Raw genomic sequence first — 22646 nt, 5'->3', positions numbered from 1 at the left:
CATGACTTTTTTCAACATATTGCAAAAACTTGAAAAATTAGCATTGTTTTTTTAATGATAGGTTCAGGTAACTTTATTTGTACCCGTAGGTAGATTTGGCTTGCAGCAAACAGAAAAAAGGTGTCCATGTTAGTCAACACAACAACAACAATAAAAAACACTAAAAACACTAACAAAGAACATACACAAAACAAGTTAACAAACATCACCAAGGACTCACAACCTTAAAACCACTAAAAAGATGGTCAGCTTAAAACTAGTGTGCAGAGGGCAAATAAATATGATATGCCATTAACGTGTACAATATGATAACACATTTATGCAACGTACAGAATATCTGACATATCAATAAGCGGTGAGAAATGTGACATTATAAACTGTCCTAAAATGTCAGAGCATATTTCAGAGATCTGCACTACATCCACACACGACATCACAAAAATTTTCCAACAAACTGCAAAGGTTCCAAACACAGATAAGGTGTTTTATTGTGACTTATTTCGACATAATGCAAAGACTTCAGTGTTTATTTATGACATAGCTTGTCATGATACATACAACATATTTGACATCAATAATGTTGAGAAATGTGATGACTTTTTTTTTTTTAATCTTATGTTATAAACTGTCACGGCATACGGCAGATTTACGGGAGAAGGATGGACTATATTTCTACAGCACTTTTCCAAGTAGCAGATGTTCCAAGTGCTTTACAATGATGCCTCATATCACTACAGAGTGGCTGTGCATGCACAGTAATTTTCCCACGATGCACTATGATTTTTGGTCCACAACAACCTTCAGTAAAGACAAGAGCAATGGCGAGCACAGAAGGTGCCTGTTTTTGAGTGAATCAGGAAACAAGGAAAGTGGCTCATACAGGTCGTTTTTGTGATGCACGCTGGGATCAAGAGATTGTACGGCAGTTTTCCCACCAAAGAACAAACCAGTGTCAGGGGCTCAGCACTCTCCTAGACTTGGCATTCCCCCTGCATTCACTGCGCATGTGTCATGGCGGAGTGTTAGCAGCGTCCCGGCAGAGTGCTAGCAGCGATTAACAGTCAGACTGAGAGAGCGTGTGAGACAAAAGCTTCAGATCTGTCGCTAGGATAGATGACGACTGGAGTGCAGTTTTAAGCAGAAATGAGGTGATAATTGGTGAATCGCTGTTGACGCTCCAAAATGACGCACGCGCAGTGAAAGTGCAGTGAAGGCAGGGGGTGTGCTGAGCTCCTCACACCAGCAAACCACAAACTGCCCCTTGAAGATCTCAGACAAAAATTGCGCACCTCAAGATTTCACAATATTTCAAAATGCAAAGCCATTCTATATCTCACAGTTTTATGACACCAAAGATTTTCCACCCATCACATTTAGCACAGGACATAAAGACCTGCGACTAAACTACAAAGGTTTGGAGCATTCAACACAGCTAAAGAGGTTATGTCGCGCTTATTTCAAGATTTTGACATACTGCAAATATTTGCTAACTTTGATCCAGGTGACGGTGGCAGCAGACCACGCAGCTCATCCCACACTTCCCTATCCTCTGCCAAGTCCTGTAACTATTCCCGGGGGATCCCGAGGCGTTCCGAAAGCCGGCGTTCCGAAGCCTCGTGACCCAGAATCAGATGAGGTTTTTTTTTAATAAATAAATGAGTTTGTTAATTTATTTGTTGCCAGATCAGGACGGATGGTTCAGAGAGACAAAGGACACAGCTGTAGACTGACCCACGTCCAGCTCGGTGGACAGTGTGGGCGGAGACTCACCTGGCGGCTGATCCATCTCCAGGTAGAAGATCAGCTCGGTGGAATACGGCATGGTGACGTACCTCCAGTCCGCTTCCGCTTCGCCTCTGTCCGACGTCCAGACGGTGTTATACATGGCTGACCGGCAGGCTTTCTCCACAAAAACCACAACAATGAACCGACACCACACTTAATAAAAGGATTAAGTCTATCGATCGACCTGGAAACCTTCTATCCGGAATAAAGAAACGCGGCGCGCGCCGGGCTGCTCGCTGCCACATAACAATGACGCTGATAACTTCATGAAGCCTCCTTTGAAGATATGTAATTGTTTCTGAGCGCGTCCTTCAAGCGGTGCAAAAGCAGAAACCAGCTCGACATGTCAGCCCGCGGAAGCGGATCCGTGTGAAGAGGAGCTCCGACAGCCGGGAGGAGGAGCAGTCAGCGCCGCCACCGGCCGGACCGAACCACCGCACCGCTACACGCGGGGAGGGACAACAGCTCAATACTAACCAGAAAACACTTTATATACACACATTAAACACCGGAATAATTATTAAACACGAACTCGGACTCGTCTCACTGTTATTTAACCCGTAAACCCTGTCTGCCTGTTCAGTGCCTTGATTTAGTTCTTTTGGAACACCCCTCCTGTAGTGGTATGTCCCATCACCGGAGCTGCGCCACAAGATTTTTTAGGGTCCAAGCTCCAGTTTTTATGTAAAAATGAAAAAAAAAAAAATAGTTGTTTTTGTAAAGAAGTAGAAAAAAAGCTTTTGTTTTTGTAAAAAAGAAAAAAAAAGATTGTTTTTGTATGTGCTGCTTTCTTGTTTAGGGTTTTTTGTTTTTTTTTCTGGAACAAAAAGTGTTTATGCGTGCAAAGCAGAAATGTGAAATTTACAGGTTTGGTTGATGTTCCTCCGACAAACGGGCCAGATACTGGCCTCTCTCTCTCAGCCTGTGATTGGCTGGCAGCCGAGACACTGAAGTTAGCCTCACTTTGATGGGGTGCGAGCGCTGCTCTCCTATTGGTCCTTTAGGAGTGGGGAGATAATCCCTTGCGTGCCAGAGAGTCGCTGCAGTCAAAACAACATAGAGAATCCACAGGATGACAATTGTAAATATTATACTACAAAAATGTAGTTTTTTATGCTTTTCATCACGTTAATAAGAGACTGCTGCATGATACCCTGAAAACTTGCTAAAACAATATAACAAAAAATCTGTGTCTGCTATGTTTAATCTGCGTGGAATTTAATAAGCGCAAACCGAATTTCAGATCTGACCTTCGGCCACTCCGACACTCGAGTGAAGAGAGGGGCCGGAGCTGTCGACCGATCACACCTGGTGGTGAGATGGATCCGCTGGGAGGGGAAGAAGCCGGTCAGACCTGGCAGGCCCAAACGTATCGTGAGGGTCTGCTGGGAACGACTGGCGGAACCCTCTGTCAGGGAGGTCTTCAACTCCCACCTCCGGGGGAGCTTCTCCAGATCCCGGGGGAGGTTGGAGACAGGAGTCCGAGTGGACCATGTTCGCCACCCTCCATTGTTGATGCGGCCCGCTCGTGGCTGTGGTCGCAAGGTCTCTGGTGCCTGTCGCGGAGGCAATCCCCGAACCCGGTGGTGGACACCGGAAGTAAGGGATGCCATTCAAGCTGAAGAAGGAGTCCTACTTATCTTTGTTGGTAGGTGGGACCCCAGAGGCAGCTGACAGGTACCGGCAGGCCAAGCGTTGCCGCAGCCAGTGCGGTCACAGAGGCAAAAACTCGGGTCTGGAGGAGTTCAGAGAGGCTATGGAGGAGGACTATCGGTCGGCCTCGAAGAGATTCTGGCAAAACCGTCCCGACGCCTCAGGAGGCGGAAGCAGCTGTTGACCCTGACTGGGGATGTTGTGGGCGGTGGAAGGAGTACTTCGAGGATCTCCTCAATCCCATCGTCACGTCTTCCGAAGAGGAAGCAGGTGACTGGGGACTCATCCATTACCCAGGCAGAAGTCACTGAGGTGGTTAGAAGCTCCGCGGTGTCAAGGCTCCTGGGGTGGATGAATCCGTCCTGAGTACCTTAAGTCTCTGGATGTTGTGGGACTGTCTTGGCTGACACGCCTCTGCAACATTGTGTGGCAATCGGGGTACCTTAAGTCTCTGGATGTTGTGGGACTGTCTTGGCTGACACGCCTCTGCAACATTGTGTGGCAATCGGGGATAGTGCCTCTGGATTGGCAGACTGGGGTGGTGGTCTCTCTTTTTAAGAAGGGGGACCGGAGGGTGTGTTCCAACTATAGGGGGATCACACTCCTCAGCCTCCCCGGTAAGGTCTATTCCAGAGTACTGGAGAGGAGAATTCGACCGATGGTCGAATCTCGGATTCAGGAGGAGCAGTGTGGTTTTCGTCCTGGTCGCAGCACACTGGACCATCTCTACACGCTCCATCGGGTGCTCGAGGGTTCATGGGAGTTCGCCCAACCAGTCCACATGTTTTGTGGATCTGGAGAAGGCATTTGACCGTGTCCCTCGGGGCACCCTGTGGGGAGTGCTTCGGGAGTATGGGGTCTGGAGTCCTTTTCTAAGGGCTATCCGGTCCCTGTACGACCACAGCAGGAGCTTGGTTCGCATTGCCGGTAGTAAGTCAAACCTGTTTCCAGTGCACGTTGGTCTCCGCCAAGGCTGCCCTTTGTCACCGGTTCTGTTCATTATATTTATGGACAGAATTTCTAGGCGCAGCCAGGGTGTAGAGGGTGTCTGGTTTGGGAACCACAGAATCTCGTCTCTGCTGTTTGCGGACGATGTGGTTCTGTTGGCTTCATCAAATCAGGACCTTCAGTGTGCACTGGGGCGGTTTGCAGCCGAGTGTGAGGCGTCGGGATGAAATCAGACCTCCAAATCCCGAGGCCAATGGTTCTCGACCGGAAACAGGTGTTTTGCCCTCTTCAGTTGGTGGAGTGTCCTGCCTCAAGTGGAGGACTTTAAGTATCTAGGGGTCTTGTACGAGTGAGGGCAAGATGGAGCGTGAGTAGATAGACGGCTCGGTGCAACGTCTGCAGTGATGCGGTCGCTGTATCGGGACCGTCGTGGGAAGAGAGAGTGAGTAGGGGGGGCAAAGCTCTCGTTTACTGACGATCTACGTTCCAATCCTCACCTATGGTCATGAGATTTGGCTCATGACCGAAAGAACGAGATCGCGGGTACAAGCGGCCGAGATGAGTTTCCTCCGCAGGGTGGCTGGGCGCTCCCTTAGAAATAGGGTGAGGAGCTCGGTCACTCGGGAGGAGCTCGGAGTCGATTACATCTCTCGGCTGGCTTGGGAACGCCTTGGGGTTCCCCCGGAGGAGCTGGGGGAGGTGTGTGTGGATCGGGAGGTCTGGGCGGCTTTGCTTGAGCTGCTGCCCCCGCGACCCGACTCTGGATAAAGTGGAAGAAATGGATAGATGGATGGATATATTAGTCTGGAACAAAGAGGACAAACAGTGTTGTAAAGAACAATAATCAAGACGTTAAAGAGCAAACTTCACTTTCCCCCAGAACGACATGATCAGGAAGCGATTGTAGCTCACAGCAGCTCCCATGAAAATAACAGAGAGGACAGACTGTGATTCTCACATGTTACATAAAACAAACGCAAGTAACATCTATAAACCCAGAGAACATATCATGAGAGTTTTAGGCACAATATAAAATAGTTTTATGTTGCGACGTTACTGGTGTTGTCCGTGTGCAGCGGTTTAAAGTGCAGCGTGATCAGAGCATCTCAGTGCAGTTCTCAATGTTACTGAGATCTCGCAGAGCGTCGACCTCTCCGAGTTTTGTGGGATTTGAAACCTGAAAGGGGGATAAACAGACCATCGTTTATCTGAAGACTGAATGTGAAGAAGAAGTTTAGTCCTATGGAGGCTCTCTCCGGGATACGGAGTGTGACGTGGATGGAAGTCTGTGACTCCGCCTTAACGGTGCCGGTCACTTACCCAACCAAGACCAGTACCTATTAAAAGCTGGCGGACCAGGACGAGAAACTGTTTATCCATGGACAGGGACAGATCCAGGTTAATTAACCAGGTCACTTAGTGCTGTTCCTGTAGTTTAACAATAAAAGGTTCTTCTGATTCTGAGATTTTTCTAATAGATGCAACATGTTTTACTGAATACCGACTGAATGATGTGCATGAAAATATCAGTGAGGTTTTCATCTTCACGTCTCCATCAACGACCTACAACTTGGCCCAGTTCCACATTTTGACCTGATCTGCACCATATTACATCATTTAAACATAACATTTTCTGGAGTATAAATCACATTTTTTATGAGTTTGGGAGGCCCTGCGACTACTCAGCTGTGACTTATATACTGAAAAATCAGACATTCGTTTGTCATAATTCATTCACTCGTTTATTTTCTATACCTGTTTAATCCAATTAAAGGTCACGGGGGGGGGGGGGGGGGGGGGGCTGGAGCCTATCCCAGCATTCTTTAATATATTATAATGAAAACAAAGTACTGAACAAATAAACTAATAATAAAAAAGAACAAATGCAACAATAAAAAGTACACTGCAATAATGCACAAAAATCCCAAATTAAAGAGCTGTGTCCGGTGTGACTTATACTCTGCTGTGACTTATAATCCGGTGTGACTTATACTCGCTGTGATTTAGAGTCCGGTGTACTATACTCCAATTGACTTAGACTCCGGTGTGCTATATGCGCTGTGACTTATACTCCGCTGTGACTTATACTCCACCATGACTTATACTCCAGTGTGACTTAGAGTCTGGTGTGACTTATACTCCAGTGTGACGTAGACTCTGGTGTGACTTACACTCCGGTGTGATTTAGAGACCTGTGTGATTTAGAGTCCGGTGTGACTTCAATCAATCAATCAATCAATTTTTTTATATAGCGCCAAATCACAACAAACAGTTGCCCCAAGGCGCTTTATATTGTAAGGCAAGGCCATACAATAATTATGTAAAACCCCAACGGTCACAACGACCCCCTGTGAGCAAGCACTTGGCTACAGTGGAAGGAAAAACTCCCTTTTAACAGGAAGAAACCTCCAGCAGAACCAGGCTCAGGGAGGGGCAGTCTTCTGCTGGGATGGTTGGGGCTGAGGGAGAGAACCAGGAAAAAGGACATGCTGTGGAGGGGAGCAGAGATCGATCACTAATGATTAAATGCAGAGTGGTGCATACAGAGCAAAAGAGAAAGAAACAGTGCATCATGGGAACCCCCAGCAGTCTACGTCTATAGCAGCATAACTAAGGGATGGTTCAGGGTCACCTGATCCAGCCCTAACTATAAGCTTTAGCAAAAAGGAAAGTTTTAAGCCTAATCTTAAAGTAGAGAGGGTGTCTGTCTCCCTGATCTGAATTGGGAGCTGGTTCCACAGGAGAGGAGCCTGAAAGCTGAAGGCTCTGCCTCCCATTCTACTCTTACAAACCCTAGGAAATACAAGTAAGCCTGCCAGTCTGAGAGCGAAGCGCTCTATTGGGGTGATATGGTACTACAAGGTCCCTAAGATAAGATGGGACCTGATTATTCAAACCTTATAAGTAAGAAGAAGAATTTTAAATTCTATTCTAGAATTAACAGGAAGCCAATGAAGAGAGGCCAATATGGGTGAGATATGCTCTCTCCTTCTAGTCCCCGTCAGTACTCTAGCTGCAGCATTTTGAATTAACTGAAGGCTTTTTAGGGAACTTTTAGGACAACCTGATAATAATGAATTACAATAGTCCAGCCTAGAGGAAATAAATGCATGAATTAGTTTTTCAGCATCACTCTGAGACAAGACCTTTCTGATTTTAGAGATATTGCGTAAATGCAAAAAAGCAGTCCTACATATTTGTTTAATATGCATTTTGAATGACATATCCTGATCAAAAATGACTCCAAGATTTCTCACAGTATTACTAGAGGTCAGGGTAATGCCATCCAGAGTAGGATCTGGTTAGACACCATGTTTCTAAGATTTGTGGGGCAAGTACAATAACTTCAGTTTTATCTGAGTTTAAAAGCAGGAAATTAGAGGTCATCCATGTCTTTATGTCTGTAAGGACAATCCTGCAGTTTAGCTAATTGGTGTGTGTCCTCTGGCTCATGGATAGATAAAGCTGGCTATCATCTGCGTAACAATGAAAATTTAAGCAATACCATCTAATAATACTGCCTAAGGGAAGCATGTATAAAGTGAATAAATTGGGTCCTAGCACAGAACCTTGTGGAACTCCATAATTAACTTTAGTCTGTGAAGAAGATTCCCCATTTACATGAACAAATTGTAATCTATTAGACAAATATGATTCAAACCACCGCAGCGCAGTGCCTTTAATACCTATGGCATGCTCTAATCTCTGTAATAAAATTTTATGGTCAACAGTATCAAAAGCAGCACTGAGGTCTAACAGAACAAGCACAGAGATGAGTCCACTGTCCGAGGCCATAAGAAGATCATTTGTAACCTTCACTAATGCTGTTTCTGTACTATGATGAATTCTAAAACCTGACTGAAACTCTTCAAATAGACCATTCCTCTGCAGATGATCAGTTAGCTGTTTTACAACTACCCTTTCAAGAATTTTTGAGAGAAAAGGAAGGTTGGAGATTGGCCTATAATTAGCTAAGATAGCTGGGTCAAGTGATGGCTTTTTAAGTAATGGTTTAATTACTGCCACCTTAAAAGCCTGTGGTACATAGCCAACTAACAAAGATAGATTGATCATATTTAAGATCGAAGCATTAAATAATGGTAGGGCTTCCTTGAGCAGCCTGGTAGGAATGGGGTCTAATAAACATGTTGATGGTTTGGATGAAGTAACTAATGAAAATAACTCAGACAGAACAATCGGAGAGAAAGAGTCTAACCAAATACCAGCATCACTGAAAGCAGCCAAAGATAACGATACGTCTTTGGGATGGTTATGAGTAATTTTTTCTCTAATAGTTAAAATTTTGTTAGCAAAGAAAGTCATGAAGTCATGACTTATACTCCTCTTTGACTTGGAGTCCGGTGTGACGTATACTCCAGTGTGACTTAGATTCTGCTGTGACTTATACTCCACCATGACTTATACTCCAGTGTGATTTAGAGTCCGGTGTGACTTATACTCCAGTGTGACTTAGCGTCCGCTGTGACTTATACTCCAGTGTGACTTATACTCCTGTGTGATTTAGAGTCCGGTGTGACTTATACTCCAGTGTGACGTAGACTCTGGTGTGACTTATACTCCGGTGTGATTTAGAGACCTGTGATTTAGAGTGCGGTGTGACTTATACTCGGGTGTGATTTAGGGTCCGGTGTGACTTATACTCCAGTGTGATTTAGAGACCTGTGTGACTTAGAGTGCAGTGTGACCTATACTCCAGTGTGACTTAGAGTCCACTGTGACTTATATTCCGGTGTGATTAAGAGCCGGTGTGACTTCTACTCCAGTGTGACTTAGAGTCCACTGTGACTTATATTCCGGTGTGATTAAGAGCCGGTGTGACTTATACTCCGGTGTGACCTAGAGTCCGGTGTGACTTATACTCCGGTGTGACTTAGAGTCTGGTCTGACATACTCTGGTGTGACTTAGAGTCTGGTGTGACTTATACTTCGCTGTGACTTATACTCCTCTGTGACTTGGAGTCTGGTGTGACTTATACTCCAGTGTGACTTGGAGTCTGGTGTGACTTATACTCCAGTGTGACTTAGAGTTTGCTGTGACTTATAACTCCACCATGACTTATACTCCAGTGTGATTTAGAGTCCGGTGTGACTTACACTCCCGTGTGATTTAGAGTCTGGTGTAACTTATACTCCAGTGTGACGTAGACTCTGTTGTGACTTACACTCCGGTGTGATTTAGAGACCTGTGTGATTTAGAGTGCAGTGTGACTTATACTCGGTGTGATTTAGAGACCTGTGTGACTTCGAGTGCGGTGTGACTTATACTCCGCTGTGACTTAGAGTCCACTGTGCCTTATATTCGGTGTGATTAAGAGCCGGTGTGACTTATACTCCAGTGTGACTTAGAGTCTGGTGTGACTTATACTCCGGTGTGATTTAGAGTCTTGTGTGACTTAGAGTGTGGTGTGACTTATACTCTGGTGTGACTTACACTCCGGTGTGACTTAGAGTCCGGTCTGACATACTCTGGTGTGACTTAGAGTCTGGTGTGACTTATACTTCGCTGTGACTTATACTCCGGTGTGACTTGTACTCCGGTGCGACTTATCCAATTTGATTTGTACTCAGGGGTGCACATAACTGGTACTCATGGTGCTTGTGTGTGCTAAACATCATTGATGCACAGCAGAGGGAAACACTTTTCCTACAATCTGTCATTGCTTTCCTCTTATGAAGTGTTTCCCTTGTGTTTTCTGCTGCACATCATTTATTTTTAGCACGCACAAGCACCATGAGTACCAGTTATGTGCATGCTGCTTATACTCCAGTATGACTTAGAGTCCGCTGTGACTTATACTCCGGTGTGATTTAGAGTCCGCTGTGACTTACACTCCTCTGTGACTTAGACTCCGCTGTAACTTATACTCCGGTGTGACTTATACTCCAGTGTGACTTATACTCCAGTGTGACTTAGAGTCCGGCTCTGACAATAGTCCGTGTGTGACTTATACTCCGGTGTTGCTTATACTCTGGTGAGTCCGGTGTGTGACTTATACTTCGCTGTGACTTATACTTTGGTGTGACTTGTCTTCTGGTGCAACTTATACTCCGCTGTGACTTATACTCTGCAGTGACTTAGAGTCCTGTGTGACTTAGAGTCCGATGTGACTTAGAGTCCTCTGTGACTTATACTCTGCTGTGACTTATGCGACACTGTGACTTATACTCCAGTGTGATTTAGAATCCGGTGTGACTTAGACTCCTCTGTGACTTATACGCCGCTGTGACTTATGCGACACTGTGACTTATGCGACACTGTGACTTATACTCCAGTGTGATTTAGAATCCGGTGTGACTTAGACTCCTCTGTGACTTATACGCCGCTGTGACTTAGAGTCCGGTGTGACTTATACTCCTCTGTGACTTATACGCCAATGTGACTTAGAGTCTGGTGTGACTTATATTCCGGTGTGACTTATACTCCAGTGTGACTTAATGTCCGGTGTGACTTATACTCCGCTGTGACCTATACTCCGGTGTGATTTAGAGACCTGTGTGACTTAGAGTGCGGTGTGACTTACACTCCGGTGTGATTTAGAGTCCGGTGTGACTTATAGTCCGCTGTGACTTATACTCCGGTGTGATTTAGAGACCTGTGTGACTTAGAGTGCGGTGTGACTTATACTCAGGTGTGACTTAGAGTCCGGGGTGACCTAGAGTCCAGGGTGACTTACACTCCTCTGTGACTTAGACTCCACTGTGACTTATACTTCGGTGTAACTTATACTCAAGTGTAACTTATACTCCGGTGTGACTTATACTCAAGTGTGATTAAGAGTCCAGTCTGACATACTCCAGTGTGACTTATACTCCGGTGTGGCTTATACTCTGGTGTGACTTGTCTTCCGGTGTGACTTATACTCTGCTGTGACTTATACTCTGCAGTGACTTAGAGTCCTGTGTGACTTAGACTCCGCTGTGACTTATACTCTGCTGTGACTTAGAGTCCGCTGTGACTTATACTCTGCTGTGATTTAGAGTCCGGTGTGACTTATACTCCAGTGTAACTTAAGCCTGGTTCACGCGACAGGATTTTAAAATTATCTTTAAGTTTCCAAAACCTGAGAGACTACACACGTGAAGATAAAAAATCATAGCTCTAATAGGTTTGGTCGTACAGTGTGTGGTGTTCAGCCACACAGTAAGAACACCACACACGAACAGATTTCACACATGAACATTCTCAGCTCGGACAGGAAATCTCGCAAAATCTCTCGAGATTAAACGTGACTTCACAGTAAACAGAGATACTTGTGGACTATTTAAAACAGAGGGAAAAAACAATGCAAAAAGAAAAAGAAAAGCCGTTCCTTAAAGGAGTGGAGACAGTGCGACCACCGGACTTTCTGGTAAATCAGAACAGCTGTTTTGATTTTATTTTCCACCTCGCTGCACGTCACATTCAGCAGGCTGCGTGCTCGTTTGTGGTCGGAGGACACAACACATGCTACGATATCAGGCCAAAAAAATCCAACATTTTGAATATCCCTGATTTGCGATCGGAGTGTTCCTGACGTCCTTCCGAGCAGATCAGAGTGCTCTTAACACACCACACACGGTAGGAATGTCTGATAAGATTATCTTTAGCGTCATCACAATTGTCGGGGCGTCCTTAAGATTGTCGGAAGGAGAAGATCGGTCTGATCAGCCAAAATTATCTGCCGTGTGAACCCAGCGTTAGAGTCTGCTGTAACTTATACTCCGCTGTGACTTATACTCTGGTGTGATTTAGAGTCCAGTGTGACTTATACTCAAGTGTGACTTATACTCCGGTGTGACTTATACTCAAGTGTGACTTATACTCCGGTATGACTTATACATGGGCTTTTCCTCTTAGAGAGGCATTTTTTAACAAGTGCGACTTGTACACTGGAAAATACGGTAAACCATTTTTTGTAGCTTTTGACACATCTGCATAGCAACATTTGGGGGAAAAAAATGAATCATCTGGTGGCTGGCTCTCACTGCGGTATTGTATCACTTCCTGTTCCGGAGCACAGCGGTGTTTTTCTGTATCTGTTAGCTGTTTAATCTGCGCAGTTAGATTGATCTAGTTATCTAGATTACGATTTGTTTCCCAGTGTAATCTTTACGTGCCTTAATTAAGCACTCCCTCTGCTGAATCACCTCTAAATTATTTACACATTATTCACTTTGCGTGTTTTTAGGAATCCGCTATCTTAGCGTAGCTACTAGCTCTTAGCCGATTTAGCATGGCGGCTTCTCCTGTCTCTCCCGCACTTTTCTGCTCTGGGTGTGAAATGTTTAGTTATTCCTCGGCCTCCTTTAGCAGTAACGGTACTTGTAATAAGTGTAGCTTATTCTTAGCTTTGGAGGCCAGGCTGGGCGAATTGGAGACTCGGCTCCGCACCGTGGAAAATTCTACAGCTAGCCAGGCCCCTGTAGTCGGTGCGGACCAAGGTAGCTTAGCCGCCGTTAGTTACCCCCTGGCAGATCCCGAGCAGCCGGGAAAGCAGGCCGACTGGGTGACTGTGAGGAGGAAGCGTAGCCCTAAACAGAAGCCCCGTTTACACCGCCAACCCGTTCACATCTCTAACCGTTTTTCCCCACTCGGTGACACATCCGCCGAGGATCAAACTCTGGTTATTGGCGACTCTGTTTTGCGAAATGTGAAGTTAGCGACACCAGCAACCATAGTCAATTGTCTTCCGGGGGCCAGAGCAGGCGACATTGAAGGAAATTTGAAACTGCTGGCTAAGGCTAAGCGTAAATTTGGTAAGATTGTAATTCACGTCGGCAGTAATGACACCCGGTTACGCCAATCGGAGGTCACTAAAATTAACATTAAATCGGTGTGTAACTTTGCAAAAACAATGTCGGACTCTGTAGTTTTCTCTGGGCCCCTCCCCAATCGGACCGGGAGTGACATGTTTAGCCGCATGTTCTCCTTGAATTGCTGGCTGTCTGAGTGGTGTCCAAAAAATGAGGTGGGCTTCATAGATAATGGCAAAGCTTCTGGGGAAAACCTGGTCTTGTTAGGAGAGACGGCATCCATCCCACTTGGATGGAGCAGCTCTCATTTCTAGAAATCTGGCCAATTTTCTTAAATCCTCCAAACCGTGACTATCCAGGGTTGGGACCAGGAAGCAGAGTTGTAGTCTTACACACCTCTCTGCAGCTTCTCTCCCCCTGCCATCCCCCTCATTACCCCATCCCGTAGAGACGGTGCCTGCTCCCAGACTACCAATAACCAGCAAAAATCTATTTAAGCATAAAATTCAAAAAGAAAAAATAATATAGCACCTTCAACTGCACCACAGACTAAAACAGTTAAATGTGGTCTATTAAACATTAGGTCTCTCTCTTCTAAGTCCCTGTTGGTAAATGATATAATAATTGATCAACATATTGATTTATTCTGCCTTACAGAAACCTGGTTACAGCAGGATGAATATGTTAGTTTAAATGAGTCAACACCCCGAGTCACACTAACTGTCAGAATGCTCGTAGCACGGGCCGGGCGGAGGATTAGCAGCAATCTTCCATTCCAGCTTATTAATTAATCAAAAACCCAGACAGAGCTTAAATTCATTTGAAAGCTTGACTCTTAGTCTTGTCCATCCAAATTGGAAGTCCCAAAAACCAGTTTTATTTGTTATTATCTATCGTCCACCTGGTCGTTACTGTGAGTTTCTCTGTGAATTTTCAGACCTTTTGTCTGACTTAGTGCTTAGCTCAGATAAGATAATTATAGTGGGCGATTTTAACATCCACACAGATGCTGAGAATGACAGCCTTAACACTGCATTTAATCTATTATTAGACTCTATTTGTTGTGTGGGCCGCTGAAGAGGAGGTACTGCTGGCCCACCACCACCAGAGGGCGCCCTGCCTGGAGTGCGGGCTCCAGGCACCAGAGGGCGCTACCGCATCATGGGAGTAATCTGGGTGACAGCTGTCACCCATCACCAAACACAGCTGTTTCTACTCAGCACCGAGGTATATCAGGAGGACGGCGTCTCCACCTCAGTGCCGAGATATCGCCTAAGACCAAGGTAACATTCTCTGCAGCATATTCTGTGATTGACAAACTTATTAAACCTTTCAGGACTGGTGACTACTGAGACCCTCCTTCTTTGGATAAGTACTCACCTTCCTGCTGAACTTTGCCAAGAGGTGGAGGCGGCTTCTCCCCTCTCTGTACTGGGTGCGTTCATCCACTCCTGTGTGTTCTTGCTCTCTCCTGCCAGCAGTACCGGATCCGACGAGCGGAGGCAGTGGCCACCTGGGAATTCGGGACTTGGCGGTTCCAGTATTTCCAGGGTTCGGTGGCAGTGGAGATCTGGGTGGTTCCGGTTCGACTGAGATGGACGTCTCCTATCTTCGAGCCTGCCCACACGACACCAGCGGATTCGACCCTAAACATTGTGTTTGTTATACTACTCGTGCTTGTTTCAGTAGTAAATCTTGTTTTTTACTTCCTCCATTGTCCATTCATTGCGCCCCCTGTTGTGGGTCCGTGTTCCTACACTTTCACAACACTATTGGCTTTGCTCAAAAAGTAAATGAGTCCACCCACCACTTTAATCATATCTTAGATCTTGTTCTGACTTATGGTATGGAAATAGAAGACTTAACAGTATTCCCTGAAAACTCCCTTCTGTCTGATCATTTCTTAATAACATTTACATTTACTCTGATGGACTACCCAGCAGTGGGGAATAAGTTTCATTACACTAGAAGTCTTTCAGAAAGCACTGTAACTAGGTTTAAGGATATAATTCCTTCTTTATGTTCTCTAATGCCATATACCAACACAGTGCAGAGTAGCTACCTAAACTCTGTAAGTGAGATAGAGTATCTCGTCAATAGTTTTACATCCTCATTGAAGACAACTTTGGATGCTGTAGCTCCTCTAAAAAAAGAGAGCTTTAAATCAGAAGTGCCTGACTCCGTGGTATAACTCACAAACTCGTAGCTTAAAGCAGATAACCCGTAAGTTGAAGAGGAAATGGCGTCTCACTAATTTAGAAGATCTTCACTTAGCCTGGAAAAAGAGTCTGTTGCTCTATAAAAAAGCCCTCCGTAAAGCTAGGACATCTTTCTACTCATCACTAATTGAAGAAAATAAGAACAACCCCAGGTTTCTTTTCAGCACTGTAGCCAGGCTGACAAAGAGTCAGAGCTCTATTGAGCTGAGTATTCCATTAACTTTAACTAGTAATGACTCTAACTATTAGAGAAAAAATTACTCATAACCATCCCAAAGATGTATCGTTATCTTTGGCTGCTTTCAGTGATGCCGGTATTTGGTTAGACTCTTTCTCTCCGTTTGTTCTGTCTGAGTTATTTTCATTAGTTACTTCATCCAAACCATCAACATGTTTATTAGACCCCATTCCTACCAGGCTGCTCAAGGAAGCCCTACCATTATTTAATGCTTCGATCTTAAATATGATCAATCTATCTTTGTTAGTTGGCTATGTACCACAGGCTTTTAAGGTGGCAGTAATTAAACCATTACTTAAAAAGCCATCACTTGACCCAGCTATCTTAGCTAATTATAGGCCAATCTCCAACCTTCCTTTTCTCTCAAAAATTCTTGAAAGGGTAGTTGTAAAACAGCTAACTGATCATCTGCAGAGGAATGGTCTATTTGAAGAGTTTCAGTCAGGTTTTAGAATTCATCATAGTACAGAAACAGCATTAGTGAAGGTTACAAATGATCTTCTTATGGCTTCGGACAGTGGACTCATCTCTGTGCTTGTTCTGTTAGACCTCAGTGCTGCTTTTGATACTGTAGACCATAAAATTTTATTACAGAGATTAGAGCATGCCATAGGTATTAAAGGCACTGCGCTGTGGTGGTTTGAATCATATTTGTCTAATAGATTACAATTTGTTCATGTAAATGGGGAATCTTCTTCACAGACTAAAGTTAATTATGGAGTTCCACAAGGTTCTGTGCTAGGACCAATTTTATTCACTTTATACATGCTTCCCTTAGGCAGTATTATTAGATGGTATTGCTTAAATTTTCATTGTTACGCAGATGATACCCAGCTTTATCTATCCATGAAGCCAGAGGACACACACCAATTAGCTAAACTGCAGGATTGTCTTACAGACATAAAGACATGGATGACCTCTAATTTCCTGCTTTTAAACTCAGATAAAACTGAAGTTATTGTACTTGGCCCCACAAATCTTAGAAACATGGTGTCTAACCAGATCCTTACTGTGGATGGCATTACCCTGACCTCTAGTAATACTGTGAGAAATCTTGGAGTCATTTTTGATCAGGATATGTCATTCAAAGCGCATATTAAACAAATATGTAGGACTGCTTTTTTGCATTTACGCAATATCTCTAAAATTAGAAAGGTCTTGTCTCAGAGTGATGCTGAAAAACTAATTCATGCATTTATTTCCTCTAGGCTGGACTATTGTAATTCATTATTATCAGGTTGTTCTAAAAGTTCCCTGAAAAGCCTTCAGTTAATTCAAAATGCTGCAGCTAGAGTACTAACAGGGACTAGAAGGAGAGAGCATATCTCACCCATATTGGCCTCTCTTCATTGGCTTCCTGTTAATTCTAGAATAGAATTTAAAATTCTTCTTCTTACTTCTAAGGTTTTGAATAATCAGGTCCCATCTTATCTTAGGGACCTCGTAGTACCATATCACCCCAATAGAGCGCTTCGCTCTCAGACTGCAAGCTTACTTGTAGTTCCTAGGGTTTGTAAGAGTAGAATGGGAGGCAGAGCCTTCAGCTTTCAGGCTCCTCTCCTGTGGAACCAGCTCCCAATTCAGATCAGGGAGACAGACACCCTCTCTACTTTTAAGATTAGGCTTAAAACTTTCCTTTTTGCTAAAGCTTATAGTTAGGGCTGGATCAGGTGACCCTGAACCATCCCTTAGTTATGCTGCTATAGACTTAGACTGCTGGGGGGTTCCCATGATGCACTGAGTGTTTCTTTCTCTTTTTGCTCTGTATGCACCACTCTGCATTTAATGATTAGTGATCGATCTCTGCTCCCCTCCACAGCATGTCTTTTTCCTGGTTCTCTCCCTCAGCCCCAACCAGTCCCAGCAGAGGACTGCCCCTCCCTGAGCCTGGTTCTGCTGGAGGTTTCTTCCTGTTAAAAGGGAGTTTTTCCTTCCCACTGTAGCCAAGTGCTTGCTCACAGGGGGTCGTTTTGACCGTTGGGGTTTTACATAATTATTGTATGGCCTTGCCTTACAATATAAAGCACCTTGGGGCAACTGTTTGTTGTGATTTGGCGCTATATAAAAAAAAAATTGATTGATTGATTGATCAAATGGTGATCATCATCATAAACTTTAATGGCGATCCCTCAGTGTTCCACAAATAAACCTGTTCACAGCAAGTTAAACTTATGAGAGAGGAGAAGTATAAGCTCACTGGGGGAGAAATGACAAAAGGCTTCTTGTGTCTGTGGATCAGCCTTGGAGTCCCAGACTGGCCTGACCTCTGTAGAGTCCCAGACCGGCCTGATCTTCATAGAGTTCCAGACCGGCCCGACCTCTGTAGAGTCCCAGACTGGCCTGATCTCTGTAGAGTCCCAGACCGGCCTGATCTTCATAGAGTCCCAGACCGGCCCGACCTCTGTAGAGTCCCAGACTGGCCTGATCTTCATACAGTCCCAGATTGGCCCGACTTCTGTAGAGTCCCAGACCGGCCCGACCTACAGTCTTCCAGCTGAATATCAATAGAAAATCTTCATGTGTCTGCAGTAATTACAGCGGCTCTGCTTGTTTGCCCACTGGCCTACTTCTTCACAGAGCACCAATAAATGAAAAGTCTGGTCCCCAATCTACCCCCCCCACCCCACACACACACAAGCCCACCCATCCACATCCATCCCCCGACACTCATTTGTCTCATCTGTCCATCACAGACCAAGGAGAGGAGGATGACTCAGAGTCATCTCGCACCAGTCCCAATAAAAAAAAGGGGGGGTGTCAGTGAATGTGGGCGTGGCCAGTTGTTTTGCAGATGGCCCGTGCTGCGTGCACACGGCGCTAAGCTCCAGTGTGTCAAACAGGTTTAATTACTGCTTGCTCACTCTGCCAGATGGATCTTAACAATGACACAGGAACTGGTTCAAACAAAAAGACAACAGGAGAGGAAGAAGCAGGGCATGATGGGAACTGCACTGCCTCTAACCATGGGTGAGCCCGCACGGCGCCCGTGACGTTTCCACGGTGCACTTTGGTTTGATGCAGAGAGAATGTAGTGCAGCACTAATTAAAGCGCGCCGTAAAACTGTGAATTAAAACCTTGTGTACGAAACAAACAAGATTATTTAGGAAATTTACAGACAATTAATCATCAATGAACTCTCCGACTGCTTAAAAATAACAAAAAATGTACCTGAGAGGGGCGCTGTTGTAACATAGCGTGGAGAGTTGCAAATGTTCTTATAACTAATAGTTCAAATTCTGAAATTAATAACAAAAACATCACAAAATAACATTTATACAATCATTGTGGTTTTATGTACACAAACTGATGAATTGTCAGAGGAAAACTTTTGTTGGAAAATTCTGTATGAAACAAGATTTTTAAATTACATAAACATAAATTACATAAACAGACAGACTGTGGAGCCCGTGAACCATTACCGTGGTGATCATTTCCTGTTGATTTATGAGGTCTCTTAGCAACAATGATTTAAACTGTTTTGATGTAACAGTTTAACCTTTAAGTGTTTGTGACGTTTGCTTGACTCAACGTGTTGTGTTAAAGTTAAATCGCAAACGTACGCCTCACTCAGTATTCAGTGACTTTCAGTCATCGGGAAGCCAACATTAGTTAACGTAGTGGATAACGCCACCAGCAGGCCACTTTGGAACAATAAACTGTTATAAAAATGTGTCACATTCCACCATGCACCTGATCATTGCACGGTCAAGTCCAGTGTTTATTTTGCAACTTTAAACCAGTGAAATTAATTCTGTCACAGTAATTAATTTGTGCAAATTTTCAAAATAATGTAACATAGTTCTTAACGTTATCAAATTAAATTGTGGTTATACAAGTGGCCAAGTAAAGTATAAAAACAGAAGCTGTAATGTAATGATTTGACAGAAGACCCCAATGCAGACAACAACAAGATCAGTACAAAGCTGGTTTATTGAACAAAAATGCATCTGGTGTCATGGGTACACACAATAAGAACAGTTTGTATCAAACTGTTGTCCCGGAAGAGGCGGAACAGGAGCTCAGCCATTTAAACAGGCGAAGGTCAGGCACACAGAAAAACAGCCCAAAAGGCAACTGTGTCCTTGAAGAGACCAGCAGAAGAGGCGGTATCCCCCAAAACAGGCAGAGGGTCAGTATACAATGGTCAGGTGACAAAATCCAGATCAAAGACCAAATCAAGGTAAGAAAATAACAGTTTTTCCTGTGGCGGAGCATCGCAGCGGCTGCGAGCCGACGCTGCAATCCATCCGCATGTCTTTCATTAAAAAAATCTCCTTTAACAGTGGAATATCCGGATAAAATGCTGAAACCGACTTCTTATGAAACTTCTCTGTTCTCTCACGACGTCCTGGATCAATAGAGCCTGAAATGTGGAGGTTTTCAGCTTGAAACAGGCTGACAACGGCGCCTGGGACCGACGTCCCGCTCCGTGGGAAGTCCTTAAAGCGACAGTATCACCTCAAAATCTCTCATCAGCCGTTAAAATTTTCACTGAAAACCAGCTTAATTTTTCGAACCGTGTCCACTTCGATGTGTCTCACAGGTTTAGAAAAAATTTTGATCAAACAAAGCGCCAGTCTCTCAGCAACTTCTCAGACAAAGGAATTCCAACAAGGGGCTGGACGACTCCTCCCACAAGGAGTGCTCACAGGCGAATGACGTCACCGACAGGCGTGGAAAAACTCACGTATGCGCACGAGGGTTCAAGCATGTCTGACGTAAAAACATATGAATGAAATCCATATAGTTTTTGAAAAAAATAAAAAGGACCTATACTTTATTGACAGACCTTGTATATGCTGCGCAGCTCTTTGCTGAGACAGAGTCCGCTCCGAATTAATAACTTCAAAACGAATCGCCGCTTTAAATAAAATCACACCTCTTACAAACGTTGTAATTCAGACTAAATAATAATAATAATATAATATATATAAATATAAATAATAATAATAAAAATAATATAAAAATAAATAATAATAAAGAATAAACTACAATCGACTAAAACGTTTTTTCCTCCCAAAGGAAGAGCTCAGCTCATAGGTATGGAAAGACATTCATGCCAATAATAATGTCTGAAAGGAAATGCTTTTGACAAAAACTAACAGATTTTATTTCTGTTTATGTCCAGAGATCAAGGATCCACCATGTAGAGTTTATTATGTCCAGAGTTTAAGGATCCAGTAACCAATTTCATATGTATTTACTTTAAGACTCAATAAAATGTTGTTCAGTTTCAATTTAATCAGCTTATAAAGTGTCAAATTACAACAAAAGCCGTCTCAATGCGCGTCACACAGAACAGTTCAACATAAAAATTTTTAAATAAATAAATAAAAATAAAAAATCAAATACCTAATTAAAAACAGAAGTAAAAGAATAAAACATAACAAAATAAAAACTACTCATAAGAAAGAGAATAAAAATAGGTCTCCAGACTCCGACTGCCTCACTGAGGGCCATGTACTGGTAACCCAGAATGAGATTGCCCACTTCCCCAGCCTTCTGGACATGATGAAGGGACGTGGGCTGTCGTACCTGGCTTTTCCCCTTTGGGTACCCATAGAATGGACAATTTTTCGCTCCCTCGACATTACCACTACGCTAAAATTTTATTCTAGCTAGAACCCTGATACTCAAAGCACAGAAACACCGAGCGTGTGTGTGTGTGTGTGTGTGTGTGTGTGTGTGTGTGTGTGTGCACTCTCTCAGCGCTTATCTGCCAGAAAAATAATTAAACACCATATGAGATGAGGAAAAAACAAAACAGTAAAATGGGGGAACAGCACAAAGGTGAGCTACAACACCAGTTAGTGATATAAAGTGTCATAATGTTATATCACAAAGTGTTATAACATTAAAGTCACACAAAGTCACAAATAACTTTTGGATCTGAAAGAGGATCATCTTCAAACTTTTACCAACCAACGTGTGTCTGCGAACAAAATGAACAGATCGATTTATTTCAGGCGTGCATGTGTATGGAAACAACAAACGGACTTTCTATGTGTGCACACTCGGTATTTGATGTCGGATGTTTCCTCTCAAGCGTCGATTCGTGCATTTGAGTCTTAATTTACACAACAGAGGAAACAGAAGGAGGCAGGTGAGCTCCTGGGAATCAGGTGTTTGCAGTTTCTGTTACCATAGAGACCACAACATCCAGCGAGGCGCTAACAGTCTGTTTGAAGGAGCTTTAAGCACCGACAAAGGCTCAACCTGCAGCTCATATCATATTCCACCGACAGCAGCTCTGACACTCCATAAAAAAAAAAAACACATCACGTGCATCTTCACCCTGTTTATCCACCAAAAACCACAAAACCAGACCACATGCCTTCAAGGTCAGACCTCCCCAAATCAGCTGAATCCAATAAATAATGAGTTCCTTTAACACTTTTCACACACAGACTCCCAGCGAGTTATAAATAACACACACACACACACACACACACACACACACACACACACACACACACACACACACACACACACACACACACACACACACACACACACACACACACACACACACATACACTCAAGAAAAACATAAACGCAACACTTTTGGTTTTGCTCCCATTTTGTATGAGATGAACTCAAAGATCTAAAACTTTTTCCACATACACAATATCACCATTTCCCTCAAATATTGTTCACAATCCAGTCTAAATCTGTGATAGTGAGCACTTCTCCTTTGCTGAGATAATCCATCCCACCTCACAGGTGTGCCATATCAAGATGCTGATTAGACACCATGATTAGTGCACAGGTGTGCCTTAGACTGTCCACAATAAAAGGCCACTCTGAAAGGTACAGTTTTGTTTTATTGGGGGGGGATACCAGTCAGTATCTGGTGTGACCACCATTTGCCTCATGCAGTGCAACACATCTCCTTCGCATCATCTGTGAAGAGAACACCTCTCCAACGTGCCAAACGCCAGCGAATGTGAGCATTTGCCCACTCAAGTCGGTTACGACGACGAACTGGAGTCAGGGCGAGACCCCGATGAGGACGACGAGCATGCAGATGAGCTTCCCTGAGACGGTT

At 44.0% G+C, this 22646-nt stretch overlaps 1 protein-coding gene across 1 annotated transcript in view; it reads right to left on the bottom strand.

Annotated features, from left to right (window-relative positions):
• pik3r3b (phosphoinositide-3-kinase, regulatory subunit 3b (gamma)) overlaps positions 1-2142 on the bottom strand; it is a 44551-nt gene extending 42409 nt beyond the window's left edge. The window contains exon 1 of the mRNA XM_034179338.1: positions 1771-2142. Within this exon, the coding sequence (XP_034035229.1) occupies positions 1771-1885 (115 nt within the window). The 5' untranslated portion in view covers positions 1886-2142. The remainder of the gene's footprint in view (positions 1-1770) is intronic.
• Positions 2143-22646: the final 20504 nt, after the last annotated feature.

The sequence above is a fragment of the Thalassophryne amazonica genome, chromosome 10 (genome assembly GCF_902500255.1).
Source record: "Thalassophryne amazonica chromosome 10, fThaAma1.1, whole genome shotgun sequence".
NCBI classification, from domain to species: Eukaryota; Metazoa; Chordata; class Actinopteri; order Batrachoidiformes; family Batrachoididae; genus Thalassophryne; species Thalassophryne amazonica.
This window is presented reverse-complemented; position numbering and strand designations above follow the sequence as displayed.